At 40.9% G+C, this 22276-nt stretch overlaps 1 protein-coding gene across 1 annotated transcript in view; it reads right to left on the bottom strand.

The window, feature by feature from the left end:
• LOC111229918 (serine/threonine-protein kinase Nek7) overlaps positions 1–22276 on the bottom strand; it is a 62342-nt gene that overhangs the window by 5139 nt on the left and 34927 nt on the right. Inside the window, exons 6-9 of the mRNA XM_022756469.1 lie at positions 19057–19165; positions 17516–17623; positions 10969–11063; positions 2292–2405 (exon numbers count right to left, since the gene is read on the bottom strand). Of these exons, the coding sequence (XP_022612190.1) occupies positions 2292–2405; positions 10969–11063; positions 17516–17623; positions 19057–19165 (426 nt within the window). The remainder of the gene's footprint in view (positions 1–2291; positions 2406–10968; positions 11064–17515; positions 17624–19056; positions 19166–22276) is intronic.

Genomic DNA, 22276 nt, shown 5'->3' with positions numbered 1-22276 from the left:
TGTGTGTGTGTGTGTGTGTGTGTGTGTGAGTGTGTGAGAGAGAGAGAGAGAGTGAGAGAGAGAGAGAGAGAGAGAGAGAGAGAGACAGTGAGAGAAAGATGCAAATTCAGACAGTCTGAGAATTAGTCCCACAGAATAGAGATGGAGGGGGGGAGAAGAGATGCAGATATGTAAAATATTCATGCGCTTCTTTGCATGGCGAGTGGGGTGGGGGAGTGTCAGGTGGAGGGATGGGGGGAGTGGGAGCTAGTGAAAGGAGGTGTGGGGGGGAGCATAGATGGAGATGGTTAAATGACACAACAAAGATGAGCAGCTGACAGTTTGCTGCCGATCCTTCAGGAGCATTGTTTACATCCAGACAGGCGCTGCAGGCACCCCCCTCATCTCCATCTCTCCATCGCCCTGTCTCTCGCTCTATCATTCCCTCTCTCTTTCGCTTTGTCTCCCTTTCTCCTGGATGGGGGTGACATGTGGGGCAACGCAGAAGCGCAGCGTGGTGTGTTTGTGTGTGTGTGTGTGTGTGTGTGTGTGCGTGTGTATGTGTGTGGAGAGGGAGCTCTTGTAACAAATATGCACTTGCACAATTGCTCTTGCATTTACAAAAATACCACATAGACACCACAGAGGCTTGAAACACCTCGCAATTAGCCTTTATAAGCCTAATGAAGTAAATACCACAGTATAATAAAAGCCTGGATCTGCAGGGTTTAGTATTGGACTACAGAGACATGAAAAAGGATAGCCACTTAAAATTAGCCACTGTGGACTTACGTATGCAGATACACTGATAGTAGAATGGAAGGCATAGACATAAAGGACACAATAGGTTGGCACTTTCATGCTTTGAGGACCCTACCAGTATTTCTCCAGGTATCCTAGATTTCCACGCAGCCATTTACTTCCATTTATTTCCATGTGAGAATAAATGGGAACCATTATATCAAAGATGCAACTTAAATGTAATGAAAAATAATGCTTACTTGATGTATACTGTCATGGATTACACAATTCAAGCAGATTTCATTAGTCCACTGTGCAGACTGAATTCATTTTAAAAAGCTGTGATCTGAAGTTTATGTAATTTAGAGCTAAAATAAATTGGTAGATTACTCAATTAATTTACGAAATTTACAAGAAATGTATTCTGCAAAGATATTGATAATTGATTAATCATGGATTGATTGTTACAGTGAAAAAATTTCATTGGTTCCAGGCTCTCAAATGTGAGGTTGTGCTGGTTTTTCTCTATTTTATATCACTGTAACCTGAATATGGGCTTTGGATTCTTTATTAGAGAAAAAAAAATATCTGAAGATGGAACAGTAGGCTGAGCCCCCTCTATAATCTGAAATTTGATAGACATAACAACTAATCAGTTATTTAAAAAAGTAGCAATAATAATAATCTATAATGAAAATATTTGTTAGTTACATCCTTGATCTCATTTTTACTTAAAAGGTAAAACCACTGGCATGGTTCTTTAAACAGATGAGATATGAGGGCATGAGTCCTGCTTTATAATGGAAACTTTGCGGTAAATATAACTATCAAGCAAATGCAACAACTCACAAAGCTTTACAGTGCCCATCACAGTGACAGTGTTTAATGAATCCAATACCTGCAGTTTATGTGCGTGTGTGCCTATAAGTCAGTGTCTGAGTTTTCGCGTGTGTGTACACTTGACTTAATTTATAAAAAAAACAAAAAAAGGCAGAAATGTCTAAGAAAAAAAATGCCACCCACACAAAGAGGGCATGCAACACAAAGCCATGCACATTCATACACGTCATCAGCAATCAGCAATAATGCAATTTTTAACCGCAGCCCGACTATATTACATTTTTGTGCATGGATAAGTCTACGCAGAATTACAGCAGATGATTTAACATTTAGTCAGGGAAACATGACTCTCCAGCCCATTTAGTCTCACCCCACTCTGTAGCATGGCCAGATGCTTTTGATATGTGCATTTAATTTTCAAACGGTTAAAATCATAGCCAGTCTTTTGATCACAGAGTAATATCATAGCTCAGACAGTTGGGTGGATTACACTTACATATAAAAAATAACTTTAATAGTCAGAACAAGTAACAATCAGCGAACTGGCACAGAGAAAGAGGGACTGGCCACTGCTGCTTAAAATAGTAGAGCACTTAAAAAAAGTTAAATATTTCTACCGTTTCTTTTAAAGGAGTTGAGGAGTAGCAACAATCATGAGCCCTTTTAAACACTGAGCAGGTCTAAGTCTACTTTGTGCCATAGCAGTAAAATGCAGCTGAGACAGTACTCACCTCCTCCGAGTAGTGATCTGAGGGAAGAGGGGGGTAGTCACACTGTTCTATCTTCTTACAAAGGGAGTAAAGGTTCATCTTATCCCCATAGAACGGGCTCTGTAGGGCTGCCATCTGAAATATAAAGATATGAGGAAAAAGGAATATGGAGAGAGAAAAGGGGAAAGGACAAGAGGACAGGGTTTGAGAGGGCAAAGTAAAAACTTGAAACACTCAGTCAAATTCTCAACAGGTATTACTGTACAGTATGGTAAACATAGATCCTGCACAGTTTACTGCTATCGACATACATGATTAAAAATGGATTGGGTGTGAGAGACAGATAAAGCGGGACAACAAGTCAATATGTGTAAAGTTGTGTGTGCATATTTAATCAGTACACAGTCATGTATGTTTTTTTGTACTGGGATGAGCAATGGTCTGAAATTCAAGTGAACCAAAACAAAAAAATCCATAAAAGCTTCCCTTAGCTTACGTGTGCTCCTCTAGTTTGCTGGCCCTTTCTGCTGCACTGCTTCGAAAACTTAGAGATGAAAATGAGAGGAAACAAAGATCTGAGAAAGGAAAAGTATGAGGAGAGGGGTGTAGGGATGCGATGGGAGAGAATTTTTCAGTTTGCTGGAGCAGCGAGAAAACTGTATCCTCTCCAAAACAAATGCAAGCAGGCAGAGCAGAGGGAAGGCAAATGGGAATGGTAAGGAAGAGTGGAGAGGATAAGGAGACTTTTGCTGGTGAGAGGAAATAGGTGCAGTATCCCTCCTGCCTTTCTGAGGGTAGAAAACATACCATGCCATTTTTGCCAGGCTTAGTGACTGACTCACTTCTTTTTGTAAAAACGCAAGGTGAAGACTACAGCAGAGTTGCACAACAAGCAGACTCAAAATTTCTTTCAAAATAAATACCACGTTACGCTTATGTGTTGGGCCAAATGGCACAACTGATGATGATGAGCCATTAGGATATGTTGAAGCTTGTTGACTTGATTTTCATTTATTTAGATCAGAATATTACATAGGAATTGTGTTGAATTCAGTGTAAACCTAACATGATATCATAGGAATTTTTATTAGGTATGACTGGGCAAAAGTTGTTCTATACAAAAGTTTGCACAAATGAATGGAATGGGAATGTGGTCTCAGATTTTTGGATCCCACTGTATATGAGCACCATACACAGAATCAATATTCTAGTTTCATGCCCTGGACCTGTTTTAGTAAGTGGTTAACTTGAAAAGTTGCTTTACATCTGTGTGACTTCCAGAAGACAGGGAGCATCTTCTGGACCAATGTGAACCAGGATCCAGGTCCATTAATGGACAATCAGTCAGTGCTCATAGGTTTCAGTTTCAGTTTCTGTTTTCCTCACAGGCTCCTATCTGTAGGTTGAGTATGCCTGCCTTAGTTTTGTTTCAGTACTGAGAGACATTTCCAACTTGAATGAGATCTTGATAACCGTTTTTAAACTTCAGGTGTGTTGATTGATAAGAGAAATGGTGGCAAATTTAGCTAAGGAGCATGCATTGCTGTAAAAAGACAAGATAAAGAAGTTTATCATGGGCAAAAAAAATTGTTAAACATTATTTTTAACTTGTTTTGTTTTTTTAGTTGTCCCTACATCATTATTGGACAATGGACAGTATGTGTTTGACAGCCTGCTAATTGGTAGTGTGAAAGTAGATGAGCACAACATCTCCACATACGAATCCAAATGGAATCGCTCCATACAGAATACAGCAGGTTAGTGTGAATGTGCCACCCTCCACAATATCAGGCACCATGAAGACATTTCTGCGTAAATGAGACCGTAAGGGAAAAAGGTGCAGAATAACAGAAGCTGTCTTCTAGTATATGAACATTTTTACAGCAACCAGGAACAACACCAGGTGACTGTTTGAGGAGGCTGCTTGCAGAATAATAAAAAAAAAAGTTATTGGTCAATTCCTCTTCATTAGCTCACCTGTAATGTCACAAGAACTACTACAAAAAAAATCTTGCCAAGTGAGGAATTTCTCACTTTGCTGCCTGTAGCTATGCGACTAACCAATTGATACTGCCCAAGAAGTGCCAAGCATATCACCAATTTGTAAGCGGCTTCTTCATTTTAGTCTTCACTGCAAGATGAGTCAAACATTGATGGTGCAGTGTCAAAAAAGTGTTCCCTATCAGGCAGGTTTTCACAGATTCTCTGTCACAGCTTACAGTGAGAAGTCAAGATGCCGACAGCAGAACCTCAGTGGTCTCTCTCTCTCTCTCTGACATAATTCACTATTACTAACTCATCCACTCCCTTAATCACTCACATTAATACCATACATCCAAACAAAAATGCATGTGAACATTATGTAAAGAGGATCTCCCTCTCTCTCTCTCTTTCTCCTTGGGACGCCCTTCTCCCTCTGCTCCAACGATTACTACTGAGACTGGCACAGCAGGTGGTTGACAGTGATGAGATGTGTGTGGAAATGCATATTCCTGTGTGTGTCAGCAATGATGCACTTCCATTAGTAACAAAGGCTCATATCTCTAACCTAAGATTTCACATTTGATGGTACAATGATTAAGAGACAAAACCAGATACAGCGCATGGATAAATGTGCATGCAGTAATGGTACATCCTTAAAAAACAAATCTGGATTAACATATATGGTATCTCCAGAGGCACAGTGCCAGTGTTTCAGAGACAACTTCAAGCAAAAAACTAAAATAAAATAAATGAACTTAAAATGAATCGACAGCGGTGATATACTACCAACATGTTCCTGATAATGTGGAAGAAACAACTGGACTTTTCACACTTTCCCTGTAAAATGATTGACCTTCATTATTGAAGATAACAACAGCTGCAGCAATATTAAAATAACAATTAGAAATTGAACTTAACTGTCTAAACCTCCAGCAATTAAATCACTAGCTAATTGGCCATTCACTGCAGCTTATCAATACATCATTAGAGCAGTGAGACCAAAAAACTTCACATCATTCACATTTACCACTAAGGTCAACAGACATCTTGCACTTCATTTCAGAAACTAATCACTTTCCAACAACCACACTTAAGAGCTTTAAAAATGCAAAAAGCAGACAGCAATGCCAGGTGGACTCAAAGAGGGAAAAACAAACTCAGATTCAGACCTTGTTGGCTTTCTTTCAAAGGGGAATGAGTCAGTTCATAGTGCCCATGTCTGCAAAAAAAAAAAAAAAAAATGCTGACGACTTGCTGTAAAAGTTTACTTCAATGCCTTAGAAAGGACCATGTGGAAAAACACTCTTAACTGCTTTATAACAAATGTACATGCACGATTTACTACTGGAGCTAGTGTGTATGTTTGCAGAGTTGTGTGTAAGGGCTAGATCGTGCTTCCGAAAAGAAAATATTTCTCAGTAAGTAAAAGAAAAAGAGGGGGAGACAGAAACAGACAGACGAGAAGAAAACCAGCCAGCTACAGACACCAGGAGGCAAAGGGTTAAACAAGACCCCATCGTATTTTCATGCATCTTCTGCTTTTGACAGATGAAAAATGTCAACTGTCCTGTTTGTATTTGGGAGTTTTTGCACTATTCATCTGCTTCATTAGTGCCTGCTGCTCCTAGCCCCTGACAGCTGCCGGCCCCCTGCTCTCTCTCTCTCTCACACACACACACACACACATATATATGTACACACATACACATATACAAGCGTAAAGACGCATGCCCCCCCAGCCACACACACACTCCTTTTTTTCAGACTGTGTCGTCGCAGTGGGTTAGATGATTGACTCACTCTCTGACCTCTGAGTCCCTGGTGTGTGAATGTGAGACTGTGTGTGTGTCTGTGTGTGTATGGTTCATTGATATTCGAAAGACATACAATGCACACGCATGCCTGCTGTCTGTCTGAGGGGTGTGAGCTGCTGGTGGCAGAACACACGCACATCCTCACAAGCACACGCGCGCGCGCACGCACGCACGCGCGCACACACACACACACGCACACACACACACACACACACACACACACACACACACACACACACACACACACACACACACACACACACACACACACACCTTTGTTCCTCAGCTCATCTTCAGCTGGCCAGGTTGTGCCCTCCTCAGCCCAGGCATGTAAAGCCAGCATATCTCTCCGTGTAAAATGTCTGGATGGGGTCTTCCAGTTTAATTAACACTGATCCAGCTCTCTCTCTCTCTCTTTCTCTCTCTCTCTCTCTCTCTCTCTCTCTCTCTCTCCAGTTTCTCTCCCTGTACACCAATTAAAAAGAGCTGCGAGAGGCTCTCGTCTTCTCCCTCTACTCCCCCCCCCTTTATCCCTGGAGCCCTGCAGCCTGGGACCAAAGGGCTTCTCACAAGTTCTCACTTACTCATTTATAAACATACATACAATTATAGGCATATGCCACATCAAAATAAACACCTAAATGTTAATACACACAAGCAAAACACATGTATATTTTGTATATTTACTCTCTTGCTCTCTCTCTTTCTCTCACTCACTCTCACACACTCACACACACACACACACACTCTCACACACTCTCACACACACACTCTCACACACACACTCTCTCACACACACACACACACACACACACACACACACACACACACACACACACACACACACACACACACACACACACAAAACTGTAAAAGTGAGGAAAGCATGACTTTTTTATGTTCTCACTGGCCCTTCATGTGGCTTTATGATGATATATTAATCAAGGCAATAAGTCACAGCGTAGGGACAGTCATTAAAAATATACCTACACCCAGTGGAGTCATCACCCCTCTATTTCAACACACTAAAAAGGGAAGAAGGAATGAAGAAAAGGCAAGAAGAAGAAGAACAGACACATGAGCTTAAAGAGCAAGATTGTTCCAGGGAGCTGAACTTTTGAGGAAAACTGACAAAAAGTGTGTTGTAATGTCCCTATCTAAACTGAATGTTGGTATTTGAAGTGTGAAATCTAAAGGAAAAATTTATCATGTTGGGAAATATGCTTATGAGTTAAGTGATTGAAAGATTGATATCGGTCTATCTGTCAGTTAAATATGAAGCTACCTAGCTAGCTAAAGTAGGGGTAAACAGCTCCATCCAAAGGTAACCAAGTCTGTCTACCAGCCCCTGTAAATTTCACTAATTAAAACAAACTGCAAATTTGATAATTTCTGGTTATTAGTTTCATATTTAATGGACAGATATGAGAGTGGTCTTGGTCGTCTCATTTAACTCCCAGCAAGAGGTCAAAGAAGTGTGTTTTCCAGAATATCAAAGTATACCTTCAAATAGTCTGCCAACTTTTGAGTTTGAAGATTTTAAGAAACGGTCATGAAATGAGCTTAGAAAGTTTTCAATTGAGTTGAATGTTCTATTGCTAAATGTTATTAATGCTTTAAGCAGAAAATAAGAATTTCTTTAGGGTAAGAAGGAGAGTGTGGATAAATAAGACAGGTTAGGGTTCAACAAATGTATCGAATGGTAAAAAGATCTGCGATACTGTCCACAAATGGGCTAGGTATTCTATTGGATATGTCACAGCCAGACACTGGAATTGGTATAAGACACGTGTGTTAACGTGTCAAAAAAAGAGCCACACAGTATGAAAAAGGTTTAAGGATACTCAGTCTCTGTTTGCAAGATCCTCACTTTCAAAAACATATAGCGAGCTAGCCACAGGGGCAACTCATCACATGCAAATGCCAGCTGCTGAGAACCCTGCATTTTTGGGCCTCATAAAACCAACAGCAAAACAAGAGGGGAGGGACAGGAGTGAGGCAGGAAGCACGAGACATGGGCACAGTCAGAGGTATGGATGGCTGAGCTCCATACAGGAAGGAGACACATTCCTGTAAAGTTTTTCAATATATTCTCCTCCTCTGCTAACCTTTATACAACCACAACACATCTGTACAAGCAGGAGACCAAGAGTGTGTGTGTGTAAAATGCATCTTTTTATACAGAGCACAGTACGTGAGAATTACTCATGCAAATATGAGGTGGTTTTCTCTGTGAGAAAAAGGAGAGAGCACTAGGAGACTGCGATCTCATTGAGTGGCATGTGACCAAACCCCTTCGTTACTTTCCAGGTCGCCGTAGGAGACAACCCTGATGAGTGCGGCATCCCTGTTTACCACAGTGAGGGGGTTTAGGTGAGGGGGCACAGAGCAGGGTCAGGGGATGTAATGAGTTTGGACGCGAGGAGAAAGGGATCAAACAGAATGGGAGATGAAGATAGACGCAGATACAATGACCAGGTATTGACAGAGGGGCCCTTCGGACCCTAACCCAACCCCAAGGCACGAGAATGAAAAATGCAGGTTCTCTCAAATGGAGCAGTTTCACACATAAGGAACCAAACTCCCTTGGATACAAGCACACATAATCATGATTGCACACACACAAACCTCAACACACAAAACCTCAGCCCCTACTGTATGTCCAGAGCGAAATCAATGAGCACCAAAGGGATGAGGCGTGGATTTCTATGTGAATTTCTTATGCCTGAAGGTTAAGTGAGGAAAAGGGAGGCAAGCAGAGGGGAACATTGCAGAGGGGAGGAGAACAGAGCAAAGAGAAGTGAAGGAGAGTTTGGGAGAGAAAGAGGTAAGTTTCCTGACACCAAATGTACTGTGGAGCCCTCTTACCAAGAAGTTGGAAGGCAAGGGTCTGTTCTTCAAAGAGAATATGCATGACGTGGTGAGCACTCCTCTGGTAACAATAAGGCTGTAAAATCTTTATCTCCACAGGCTGCTTGCATGGCTCACCTTGACCTGATGGTTGGGAGTTCTGTCTCTGCTCTAGTACCTGCAGTACTTTCTCTCTGAATGAACACCACCCCCCTTTCTCTTCGCTCCAGCAATCTATAACCCTGCTCTCGCTATTTGTTATTTCCCCCTTCCATTTCTCCCCCTCTGCTCTCGCCTTCTCTCTAGCCTTCTATCTCCTCTTTCCATTCGGTCTCTCTTAAGACTTGCACTGCCTATGCCCTTACCCTTCTCTAGCTTCCTATACTGTACCTATATACAGTAGATTCCTAAACTTTTTCACCTTATATCTTTATTCCCTGTCTTTTGACCTCCTCTGGGAGCAATAGGTCTCCCTTTTTCTTTTCACTTTTGCTCTCTAGCTCTCTCCTTCCCTCTCCTCATCTCTGGTCCCCATCTTGTTTCTCAGTGTTTAGTCTAGACTGTGACCCCTAGCAGTTCTCCTAAGGGTGAAAGCTATAAAAGATCAATGTGCTGCACCCCAACTGAAACTGTGAAACAATCAATGCTCAGGCTGCACATGCAGTACTATGACAATTTCAAAATGAACACCTTCCTTAGATAAATATTCAAAGAATTTAGAAAACGTCACTATGGACAGAATCTTCAATTACAACCAAGCCAATAGTTTGATGTTTAAAAAATCTCAAGAATGTAGAAATTTTGTGAATGCGTAAACACTGTGTCCAAATGTATGGAAATTGATATCACCGTTAGTTTATAACTACATCTTGATCAAAATACCTAAGCCTGACTCAATGAAATCTAAGTCCGACTCATGCTAACAAAATGAACCACACCAAAATGACCTTAATCAAACAAAACTGTTCAGTGCTTGTGTGGTTATGCAATTGTGATACCTACAGAAACTATGCAATAGGAGCAATAAAACCCAGCAATCTGTTTTTTATTAACAGTAAAAGTAGCATCTTCTGTGTAAACACACACATACATCAGACATAAAAAGTAAAAAAACAGAATGTGACCTACAGCCCCCACTGCTCTCAGCCAACCACAGCCGCACATTACCCCAGTGCATTGTGGGGAACTAATTAGCATGAAGGACTGTGGTCTCTGAGCAACCATGACCTGCAAGCTGAGTTGAAACTTCTTCCTTGCGTTATCTCCACCTCTATGCCTGAGGCAATGTAGAGAAGGTGCAGTCACTGGTGCGTTGAAATGCAGCCCAAGTGATCAGCAACTCAGGGGAGTTAGGAGAGAGGAGGGGAGGGAACTGTGAGCGTTTCCTTGGCCAACAGTGTGTCTGAATTTGTGCCTGTCTGTTTGTATTCGGTGCACGTGAAGGTTGGCAAGGTGAAAAATCAGATTGACTGCTATCACTCATGTCTATCATTGTTCTGCTCCCCACTCTTTCCTCTTTGTTCCCTCTCCTCCCGGGGTTGTCTCCACTCAGTGTGGTCTACAGCCCTGTGGTGTTTTGCTCCTGACTAATCAAACTAGTCAGTGTCACTGGGCGGCTTTATCTAAAACACATGGGCATGTCAGTTCCCTTCACTCACCAGCTTTGCAACATTTAGCAGGTTCCTTGGCTAAAGGACTTTAACTCAGAGTCTTAAGGCTTCAGCTCAGCCAAGCCACAGGGAGAGAAGTGAGTGGCACGAGGTATAAGAGGTAAAGAAATATGACCATTTACATACCATTTACATTTATAATTAATCTGTAGTAAAAGAGTGGGCAGTTATAGTTTGCATGTCTAGTGAGACTCATTGTTAATACAGCATCAAAATGTGGGTAAGTATAATTATTTGTATATATTTTCTTACAGTACTTTATTATAAGTGGGATTGAGGATGGCTTGTTTGTTCATGTGTGTGTCTAAGCCATTGTGTTCTCACGTCACTCCCACAGTCGACTGCAGGGTGACAGTGTGTGCACATATTCCCATAGTTTACCTCGTAGAGCAGGCATCCTAGCGACCAGATGTCAGATTTGAAGTTGTATCCGTTTTCATGTATCCTCTCCGGTGACATGTAGTAAGGAGTACCCACTGGAACACGGGAGGGGGGGGGCAGAAGGAGATAGACAGAGGCAGAAATGAGAACAGGACAAAAAGAGAGAGTGAGTGCTAACATTTTGCATTGCAAACCCATGCTTCCCCAGTTCATCAACATCACTGACACAGTACAGAGAAACAGGTGGGGAATGGAGGTGTTGACTCAAACTGTGACACATTCAGAGGTTGCAATACTCACCATATTTTAGCAAGAGCACAGAAAAGAAAAATACAGGGAGACTTAAAAGTGGACTGCCTCTGTTAATTCTAAGTAAGATGATATTTAATAAGGTTAGATATCATCATGTAAGCCCATACAGTGAATGCAATTGTGTAGGTACCACAAAGTTGCATACATATGCACAGCAGACATACTCGCGCACACAAAATATACATGAATCAGTTTTGATTAGTGGGGTTTGGTAATGATCTGAAACAGTAGTCAGTGAATACGCCCAGGGAGCAGTGGCGGAGCCTTAAAAGTTGGCCAGTTCCTGGTTCTGCTTTTGAAACTCAAGAATCACAAACTGCCATGGGGACTGGCAGACCTCCAAAGAATCAGATCTTCACCCAACTGGGCACAAAGAGGAACCACAGCTCAACATCACATCCATAACACACTGCAGGAAGCTTTGGAGATTTGCTGCTTTCTTAGCTGAATATGACTGGCTGCTTTTTTTCATTAGCTTTCTGTTTATTATGATTTCCCATGTAAAAGTCTATCAAGCACATCCAGCAGAGGTTTCATATTAATCACATATGGTTAAAGGATGGAAATTTTACCAGGCCTCTTTAACCTCTCCTCGTTCCAAATCTTCTCTAGCAAATGTGTGAATGAAAGGCTTACTGAAATATGAAGACGACAGCTACACAGGCTCCTCCATCAGTAGCACTGCTGCATATGACTGTGTGTAGTCTGTTTGTAGCTTGTGCTTTAAATGTCAAAATAATCAACACCGTCTTGCTTTCCTCTTGGGACACATGCTGATTATTAATCTTAAATATTGAAATAATTAATTATTATATTTAATAATTATATTTAAACTGTTTAAGTGACATTAACTGAATTCCAAGTCTTAATACTTTCATGTGCTTCTTGTTTGAAATACAGTGCGACTAGTGTTCTCTAAACGGGCCGTGTCCAGTTCTGCATCATGGGGGAGTTTTCAGGTTCTTAGTCCAATCAAACATCACAGCTAATTTTGCTTCCTTCCTCTAAAGTTGAGAGTGTAAACATTAACGAAGGGCTTGTGTTTTTCTTTTCTTTTTTTTTCAAACAGTCTTCCCCCTATACTCAATGTGCAGGAATGAGGAAGAGTTTTTATAGAGGGCAACTGGTAGTTGTTGAGTGTAAAATACACACAAACAGTTGAAGTGAGCTAGGTAGGTTAGAACAGCTCTCAAATGGAAAGAACCCAGGAGAAAAAGTTGGCTTGCTCCTGCAAGGAAGGAAAAAGCCAGAACTGCACACTCGCACACTGTACCCGTGTACTCACATGTGCGAGCAATCACACACACAGGCGCGCACACATACACACACACAAACTCTCCAGAGCCATTCTGCACATTAACAGGTCGGAGGAAACTCAACTGATGTAATTGCAATTAATAAAACTATTACAGAGGGGGATATTAGATTTGAAGTCTATGGGAACTGTAATGAAAGCTAGCACTTTTAATTTTGGTGCACATCTAATTGGGTTGAGAAAACACGCTTTTATCTTAAATGTGCGGTTTTGAATAATGAAGTGTTACCTGTCATTCCAAAAATAATCAGCATCTGCACAGGCAGAAGCAAGAGAGAGCACGTAGAAGAATAAACAGGGGACTAGGGATTGCTGTTTTAATTGGTCATCAGGTTGGTACTGTGGTTTGTGTGTGTGTGTGTGTGTGTGTGTGTGTGTGTGTGTGTGTGTGTGTGTGTGTGTGTGTGTGTGTGTGTGTGAGCTGTGAGGTCTCATGGTGCGGTCTGAACAAGCTCCCCTAACATTCATTATTAGTTGATTAAAAAGAATCAGCCTCTCTTATGCTAATAGTTGCATAAAAAAAGGCAGCAGCGCTGGGCCCAGGCTCCTTCAGCATGCTAAATTAAGGGCACATTACTTATTCATGCAAATAAATTGAAAGTCATGTTGGGATTGATTTCCATTATTGTGAATGGCTATGACAACACTTTATTCTCTGTGTAACAGGGTAAGCGTTGTTGTATAGGAGGTGAGATGCTATCCAGCATAAAGAGCCCTCTTCTAAGCCCCTGCTGAATGTGCCATAAAATGAACCCAAACCTGTGTCTTTTTAATACATTTATTGATTTGATTGCACAGACTTGGCGCAATTTCGTTTAAACCTAAAGCTTTAAACGGACCTTTTAAATGCAGTGAAGTATTTCTTGGAGAGTAACCATTAATGGTGTAAGCCTTCTCTAATCTGTGCTATTACCAGTTTTATATTTCTGTGTTTAAAACAGGGAATGAGATTGTAATGGAATCTCAAAGGATATGATTGAATTTCTCATTCAGAGCAAGGGCAGGATTTTGGAAACCGCCGCTCTATTGTGTTTTAAGACCAAAGACGTAAACTTCTAGGTAGGAGCATAGCCAGAATGGACTTGATCTCATAGTTAGAGGGCATTCTCTGTATTCCCTTATATTCCCACTATGTTTTGCAAGGTTTTCTATAGGATCTTGCTGAGCCCTCACCCCCTATTTGGCTCTCTGCCTACCCCTCTTTGTTTCACAACTCGCTTGCTTGCCTTTATAAGATAACCAAGTCTTTATGTATACGTTGAAACAGTCAGTTATTTCCAACATCAGCCTCTCCAAGGTCTTGCTGCTTCGATCTTGTTCGCTATTTCTTTCTTTTCCTTTTCCTCTCTTTCCCCTAGTACTCATCGTTAACACCTTTCTCATTACAGGTGTTAATTGCAGGTATATTATACTACTTATTACTGCCAATTGGCTAGTCTCTCATTCCTCTAATGATTGCATCAGCTTTCCTCATACTACCGTTCTTTTGTTCTTTTTCTCTTTAATTCAACTCTTGCCATAACCCTGCATACCCATCCTCAGCACTGGAAAGCAGACAGTGTGTAGTAGTAGGTGTCTTTTGCATGCCTGTGTGTATTTTTGTCTTATGTCCCAGAGCATGGATAGATATGTGGCGTGTGTGTGTGTGCATGCGTGTGTATGCATTCAGGCCCGTATGGATGTGTATGTGCGTCTCGACTTACATCTGTATAGGAGACAAAGAGTCTGTGTCTCTTAGTGTGTGCAAAAGTGTGTAAGAGACAAAAAAACTGTGTGCGCGTGCATGTGTGCGTGTGTGTGTGTGTGTGTGTGTGTGACTGCAGGCTGCTGAGCAGCTGAGTTGAAAGCCTAGCCTGACAGGCTGTATGCCTGGACCTCCATCTCAGCTCCACCACCCTGCTCTTCTGTTCAGCTGGGTGGCTCGCCTCATTACAGACCCAGGCTGGCACGCGATTGGACGTGCGAGCACACACGCGCGCACACACATGCATATACATACAGAGCTCTTCCTCATATTTCTTTCTATCCCTCTCTCTCTCACTCTTGCTTTCCTTTTTCTCCTCCATTTTTTCTGTCACATTGTCATATTCTCTCCTCTTACTCTGCTCCTCCGAACTTTTTTCTTTCTCTTCGCTTTCTTTTTTTCTCCTCTTTTTTTATGTCACTCTGTCACATTCTCTTCTCTCGCACCTGGCACACTCTGCCTTTCTTTTTCTGTTTCTTTGTCACCCATTCTTCTATTTCTTATGCTCCTTTCTTTATCTGACATATTGCTTTCTCCTCCTTCTCTTCTCACTGTGTGTGCCATCTTCTATTCTCTCTCTCTGTCTCTCTCTCTCTCTCTCTCTCTCTGTCTCTCTCTCTCTCTCTCTTTCTCTCTGGCTAAAAGTCAAGACACCAGAGGGAGGGACAGAGGGAAGGGGAAGTGAGGATGAGCAAGATAGAGAAACAGCAGCAGGAAAGAAGGAGAGGTGACAAAGAAATAAAGAGAGGAGATCTGCTGTTTGAAACAAACCGCATGAAATGTCAAGGGGAAAGGCAGTGACAGAGGGTGGAAGAATGACGCACTCTGAATCCCTTGTCGACAGGTCATGCTAACCTGGGGACATCATCACTTTCTACAGTACAAGATCCTCTAGTGAAAACATTCTACCGACATCCTGATACAGTTATAATATTCTTAAAAGGATATAAAGTACTGTGTTCTCATAAGCACAAATAAAATGGATCTTTAAAAAATTCAAAAATATTTCATATGCTTACACAACATGCTTATTTGTGCTTATGATCTCACGGTGAATGTAATTGTTCTTAAATCAAATGTATCTATGCAAAAAGAGAATACACATGACAAGTATTCACTCTGTGCTGGAAGAAATATTACACTGTGATCTGTGTAGATAAACAGAGCAGTTTTGATTGCTTTGGGTTAATGACTGGCGTATCCCAGTTGACCCCTCTGCTTGTGGGGCTGCCTATCCTCTGTCAGCCTAAAGAGGGTGCTGTGGACTCAACGTTTAATGAGCAATCACAGACGCTCTCACCCTGCTCTGCTTGCAATGCAGGCTGCTTAGTTGATAGGGCTTCTGTTGACCTGATCATGTGATTCACACTTTCTCAAAGGCTGGGCGGCTGCTGTACAGGGGTGGAGAATAGCGTGCTGTTTGTGGTAATAACAGCTTGATATAGGGAAGTGAGACAGTGCGAATGACAGCATTTATATTTGTCTTTTTTTTTTTCTTTTTTTTTTTTACATTTTCCAATCTATGAAGCAGCTAAACTTGCAAATGGGATGTTGGATAGCACATTTGCTTAACTCAATAGGCTCAATAAGTAGAAACCAGTGTAACTACCTCCACCACAATGATCTGTAGTGACCACATTTTATTGTATAATACTAGACATTCAACTGCTTAGTACATTGCTAGTGAAATTAAGATATTAATTTCAAAACTATTAATTTTATCATTATGTAATTTGTACTGTGTTATTAAGATAAAATTAGTTAACATACAGCAGGCAACAAGAAATCCCTGCTTGATTCTGTGTTTGTGCTGTTGCTAAAGTTCAACCAAATTAGAAATGAGGGAAATGACTTGTTAGATTGAACAGAAAGTTTTTCTTACCAATGACAGTTACCCAGTTCTTGCAATAATTTTTGTTGTCTTTATTTACCTTAGGCAGAATTTATTTTACAATTCTACAGTCCAGAAGCATGTTTCTTTTAGACTTAACAGGTACTCAGTGATAATACTCTGCTTGTGTGTTGACATTTTTCACTGACACTGCTATCAAGAACAGTCTTCAGGATATGCTGTCCTCGTTCTCAAGACATGGTGGTGGCTTAAAGATTACACCTTCAACAATGTCTTAATTTAATGTCTTGAACAGTAAATTACAAAGGACAGAAGACACCATTTAATGATAACAAATATTAGAATTTTAAGTTTTAGTGTTTTTTGATTCATTTCTCACTTCCAGTTCATAAGAAAATATCCATCATGCTCTGACTCTTACATGACTTTGCAGCATATGCTCCATTATGTTAATCACCAAAAAGGTGCAGGAAATACAGCACAATGGGAAGGGCTGGTAGGTACAGACTGTTAACAAATTGTTAAGAGGTGAGCTTGTGTTTTAAACACTACGACACCCTTGAAGTGAGGTAGATGTGTGTATGTGAGTGTATGTATTTGTGTTAAAACCAGTGCCTCTTGAAAAGTGACATAAGCTACAGTTTTTTTTACTGACAAGACAAAGCTTGAAGTGCTAGAAATGTCTCTATCTATTCTTTTTGAAATCCAGAATTATTGAAATGTTATTTCACTATGTTCTTGAGGTTACCGGCTTGACTCCTAAAGATTTACAAAGTAATTCCCATGGTCATTAAAACACCCTTGGCATTAAAGAATAAAGAATGAACATGTGGAACCATTCCATTTGTCAATTCATACAGTCTCAAGTTTAGCACACTTTTTTTTTGTTCATCTCAATTATTGTGGCAATTCTGGGCCACAATTCTCACTATTTTTGAAATGAAATGAAAAAAAGAGTGTTATATGATTTTATTTCCTACAAGTGACAAACACACCCATCAATGCCAACAATAACCCTGATTGTAAAGTTGGCTTGCTTGTTTTATGGCACACAGTCACAATCAGAGCTGTGTTTCGACCGACTCTGCCCAGTTTTCATCTGTGTTAGGGTTAAAGGTCAAGGCAACAGGAAGTGGCTAAGTGGCCTATGAAGAGGCTGGGCACAGCCGTGGCCAGGCAGCATGACTACATGACACATGGCTCTGGGCTCAACATGCCTAATGAAACACATCCAACATTGGGTGATTACTGGGGGCCACTGTGTGTGTGTGTGTGTGTGTGTGTGTGTGTGTGTGTGTGTGTGTGTCGTAGACTTGTAAATTACCTAGCGAATGAGCGGCGGTTGTTTTGGAGCTGAAGAATCGTCCCAGTCCCAAGTCTCCTAGTTTCACTACTCCTGTGGCTGTGATGAATACATTGGCTGGCTTGATATCTGGAGATGAAAAAATGTAGAGAGGAGTCAGAAAAAGTGAAAAAGAGAGGAGAGGGTATTTATGAACTGGTTGAATTTAACTCAGACTCACTGTTTCAATAGTTAATATGAATGCTATATGAGTAACATAGAAATTAAGAAGCAACCTGTGGTAGGAATGTATGATGATAAACAAAAGACTGCATGTCCTCTTTGCCCAGAAAACTGAGAGCATTACAGACATATTGTCTATTATTGAAAATATTCATTTCAGTTAATGTGGGCATTAGAAAACCATTTGTGTTGCTTTTTCTAGTAAGTAAGTAACGTTAATGTGACCCGCATCAGCCTTTGAAATTTACTGCTCCCGTATAATTGTAAGCGGCTTTTGAATAGGCGGTCTCTGTTAAGTGGTCGTTAAAACGCAGAGCTCAGGGTTCATTAGTGTCCCTGTGCCCTAATCAGAGTCAGTCCAACGGAAGTACATCACCTGTAGATGTGTATGTGAGTGCAGCAGCCTATGTACATGAATCCAGGACTTGATTTGACTGGGCCCTATTGAAAGCATGTGGGGCCATAAACACTGTGTTCTCTGGTCTATGTGTTGTTTAGCACCTACACTTAAGCCTTCTGTCATATGCAACAAGAGCCTTCACACTAAAGAAAATCCATAGTGAAATACTGATTTAATGTTCCGTTTTCACTCATTTTCATTTTCTGGACCACACTAAGTATTGCATGGTTTACTCTGTTAAGTAGGAGTTGTGTATTATCTTAATAACGGCAAACAAATATACTGCAACTTCTTGAATTTAATTTCCCTCTTAACAGACATCAACTGGTTTCAGTTCAATTTATTATGCTATTAAAAATTAACACACAGAGACTTAAATTATGGGAGACAGATAATCCATCACACCAAACAACTTGTTCCCCTCAGTTTTTGTTCTCCTGTTTAAGGCCCAGCACCCACTAGACAATGGGACCAGTCCCAGAAAAGTGGCAGGAAAATTCTTATCACCCTCGTGCTGAAAAAAGATCAACGCACAGCAATACTTTTGAACATGTATGATCATTTTTGTTGGGGTTGGTTCACGGTTCAGTGATTTTTTTTTTTAAAGAAATACAATGCACAGTGTATTTTCGTGTGATAATTTAAGAGTCCTTAATTGGACAAACGCTTTGAGAAATTAACCACGTTAGAACAGATGTGAGCAGTTGCAGCATTTGTACAAGTTTCTCCAACTTGTTTCCATCATCCAGTACTTCTCTAAAACTATCTCAGACCATTCATGGTGGCTCAATTTAGAAGAACAAACTGGTCCAGATTTAAAAGATTCTATATATTCTATAGCTACATTTTCTTATACTTACAATAAACAAGCCAATTCCATCTATGTATTAATATGCCTGTTGGTGTATGTTTATGTACAGTGTGTGTGCATTAATACTACCTCTGTGCATGACTCTTCGGGAGTGCATATGTTCGAGCGCACTGCAGAGTTGGACAAAGTACTTCCACACTGTTCTCTCTGGGATAAGCCTCCTCTGCTTCTTAAAGTGCTGTAAAGTAAATGCAAGCACACACACATGTACACAGGGACACAGGAACACACACAGAAAATTAAAGTAGCATTAGCATACCTGAAAGAAGGAACACATAAAATATTTTAATAGGGATGGGAAAAGGTCTTGTGTGGCACGGAATACAATTTTAAGATGGTAGCAAAGTGTTTATGTCTGCGTGTGTTTATAAAGCATCCATCCCCGGCTTCAGTCCCTAGTTCTGTGACTCCACTCTTAATGCAACCCAGACCACTCGCCTCTTGGTCGGTCCCTTGCCTAACCAAGCTCCATCTCATTTTCTCTATGGGCTACAATGAAAAGCACATGCACTCTCAGGAACAGAGAGAAGAAATTTGTGGTACCTTCCAAAACTCTCCCATCTGGCACACAGCTCTTTTGTTAAGTACAGCTTTCAGTGGCACAGTGGTTCCAGTTGTTTTTCAGTTTATTTATTTATTTATTTATTTATTTTGGAGGGCTGAGTGAGTTGTTCTGGATCATCAAGACTCTGGTCCCTCTCCAGAAAAGCCACAGTGATGACAGAGCCTCAGCTTAGACATAATGGCTTATTGATCCACCATGACTAACATCAACAACTGATGATAGGAACTCCTCCTCAAATGGCGGTGTGTAAGACTAAGTAGATGTAAGAAATATGGCTACCAGGAGAATTTTATGGGATGTGCTCATGGGTCCATTTGCAGGAAAGAAAAGCCTCGACTTTCACCAGCTTGTATGAGAGTCCTTCACATGGCAATTACAATTTAAGCATTTAGCAAAGACTCTTACCTAGAAAAACTTAATAAAACCAACAGCACAGTAAGTGAACATTTCTAGGGTATCAACAAGAAGGTAGCTATATAAATCAGACTTATGAAATCAACAAGTGCTGCAATATTAATCAAGTTATTTACTTCACTGACAATAATTTAATATACAGTATTGATGGTATACTACAGGGTAACTGTCTATGTATGTGTGTATGCATGTATTTTTAAGATTTGTGACACTACAACTACTGTTGCTACAACTATCATTTTGAGAAAGTATGTGTGTGATTGTGTGTGCTGGAAGATATGCAGAGTCCTTGTGTGGAATCTCCTTTCCTCTTTTGCTGTTCCAACCTATCCTACCTCTCTCCAGGGTGTTCTCATAATGAGGCTGCAATATTTACTGCACTACATTAAGGTTGGGTATATAGTAGTAGGAATAGTAGGTTTATTTGCCAGAAAAACAGAATAACCCATTGTCTCCAGTGAGGTCAGGGGTCAAGGAGGAGAGAGGACAGGACTGCTACAAATTCTGGTCCATGAGCCTACTAAACAATGTGAGAAAGAACAAGGGAGAGAGAATGAGAGAAAACAAAGACAGAGAGGGAGATGGATGGGGTGAGAGCAAATAATGGAGAAAAGGAATGAAGTAAAGGAAACATTGTAGGTAAGAGGTACAGAAAATGAAGAAAGGTGTGAGAGAAAGAGCGATAGAGATAGATGCAGAGAGGGAGAAAGGGAGGGATAGACCTTGGCCTACATCCAAACAAAGCGTCAGTGAGGAGCCATTCTTCCCTTGCCCTCCCATTTCCATATCAGAGGACTGTTTGATGTCAATGGGGGAGCACATAGACGCCCACCAACACCACCACCACCCTCTTCTCCATGCCTTTAACAGCAAACACTGCACATGCAATATTCTGTAAGTGCATGCAAATCAAGGACCATTTGATTTCATTTGAATTCTGAGATGGTCAGAGAGAGAGTAATAGAGAATGAGGGAGGAAGAGAGAAAGGAGGAGAGAGCTGCATGGAAGAGGAAAAATCAAAAAGAATAAAAAATGTTAAATTCATGCATCGGGGGGGCGTTCTGTTTTACATATGGAACACTGTACGAATGTGTTTACTTCACATTACAGTCGAAGAAGTGGGGGCTAAGCCCTGGCATGCACCTCTGGACTGCCACTGTTACATTAGAAAAGCAAATCATTTAAAAGTGTGCGGGAGACAAATGGTGTAGAGGAGAGGCGTGTACATACGTGTATGTGTGAGTGTGTGTTGTCAGCAGCCATAAGGAGGAGACACATTCTGAATGCTCCCAGCATCCTCGGTAGCTTAGCTAAGATAGCAGTGATGCTCTGTGGTTTGTTATCTTACCTCTTCGGGCTGCCATGTTACATCTCTGTAAAGTGTTTCTGTGAACATGTGTGAGAGTGTGTTTCCATGGTTGTGTCTGCACATTCATTGCTTACCCAGTATGGCATATGTATGTATTCAGTGTGTGTACGTGTGTGTATCTGTACAGGATATATATCAGTGTGTGTATGTGTGTGTGCCGAGCCTGCCATGTTCACTCTCTTGTACCGCTAATCCTCGCCTCTCCTAATTTGCTGTGTTGAACTATGCGAATGTGGAGCTGCTGAGTATGACTGCAAACAGCTTGTCGAGCTGTGCCGATTCAATGCTGCGGCATCATTTATGCATGGGAGAAGACCAGGCTTTTTACATGCACACCACTAATTTGCTATACTGGCAGGTTTTTATAATAACTCAGGATTTGGTCTAACTCAAAAACGAATAACAGGGTGAGCCTGGGATGTAATCGCTTCCAACCCTCTTCCTTCTGCTGCTCCAATTTCAACAACAACATCCCAGCAGTAAAAACCTAATAGACTGAGATCAACTTGACACACCTATGTGGTTCAAAGCTACACATTATGCGCTTTATTCCACTATACACATGCTTATAGTTAAGTAGTTATAATCTACATTCAGTTTGAATGTTGATTTTACTGGTTAGAACCATTGAAATTACTACATCGCATTTCTGGGGAAGCTCTAGCCAAGATGAATTGGTGGGCAGATATTTTCCCAGACATGTGGCCAGTATTTGGGGAAAAATGACAATGTACATCTGGGAAAAAAACTATTAAAACCTCATGTTTTACCAAATCTCTCATTAAAATGTTACGGCAAATGACACCTCAAGATTTAATATGTAAAAGATATGAGGACAATTTAAGATTAAAGCCAGATAAGTTATGCTCAGTATTTGTTCACATACAACACATGCTGGAGCTTTATGATAATTAATCATAGTTTGATTTTTAACAACTTC

The sequence above is a fragment of the Seriola dumerili genome, unplaced genomic scaffold (genome assembly GCF_002260705.1).
Source record: "Seriola dumerili isolate Sdu_G_001 unplaced genomic scaffold, Sdu_1.0 BDQW01000002.1, whole genome shotgun sequence".
In the NCBI taxonomy this organism is placed as follows: Eukaryota; Metazoa; Chordata; class Actinopteri; order Carangiformes; family Carangidae; genus Seriola; species Seriola dumerili.
This window is presented reverse-complemented; position numbering and strand designations above follow the sequence as displayed.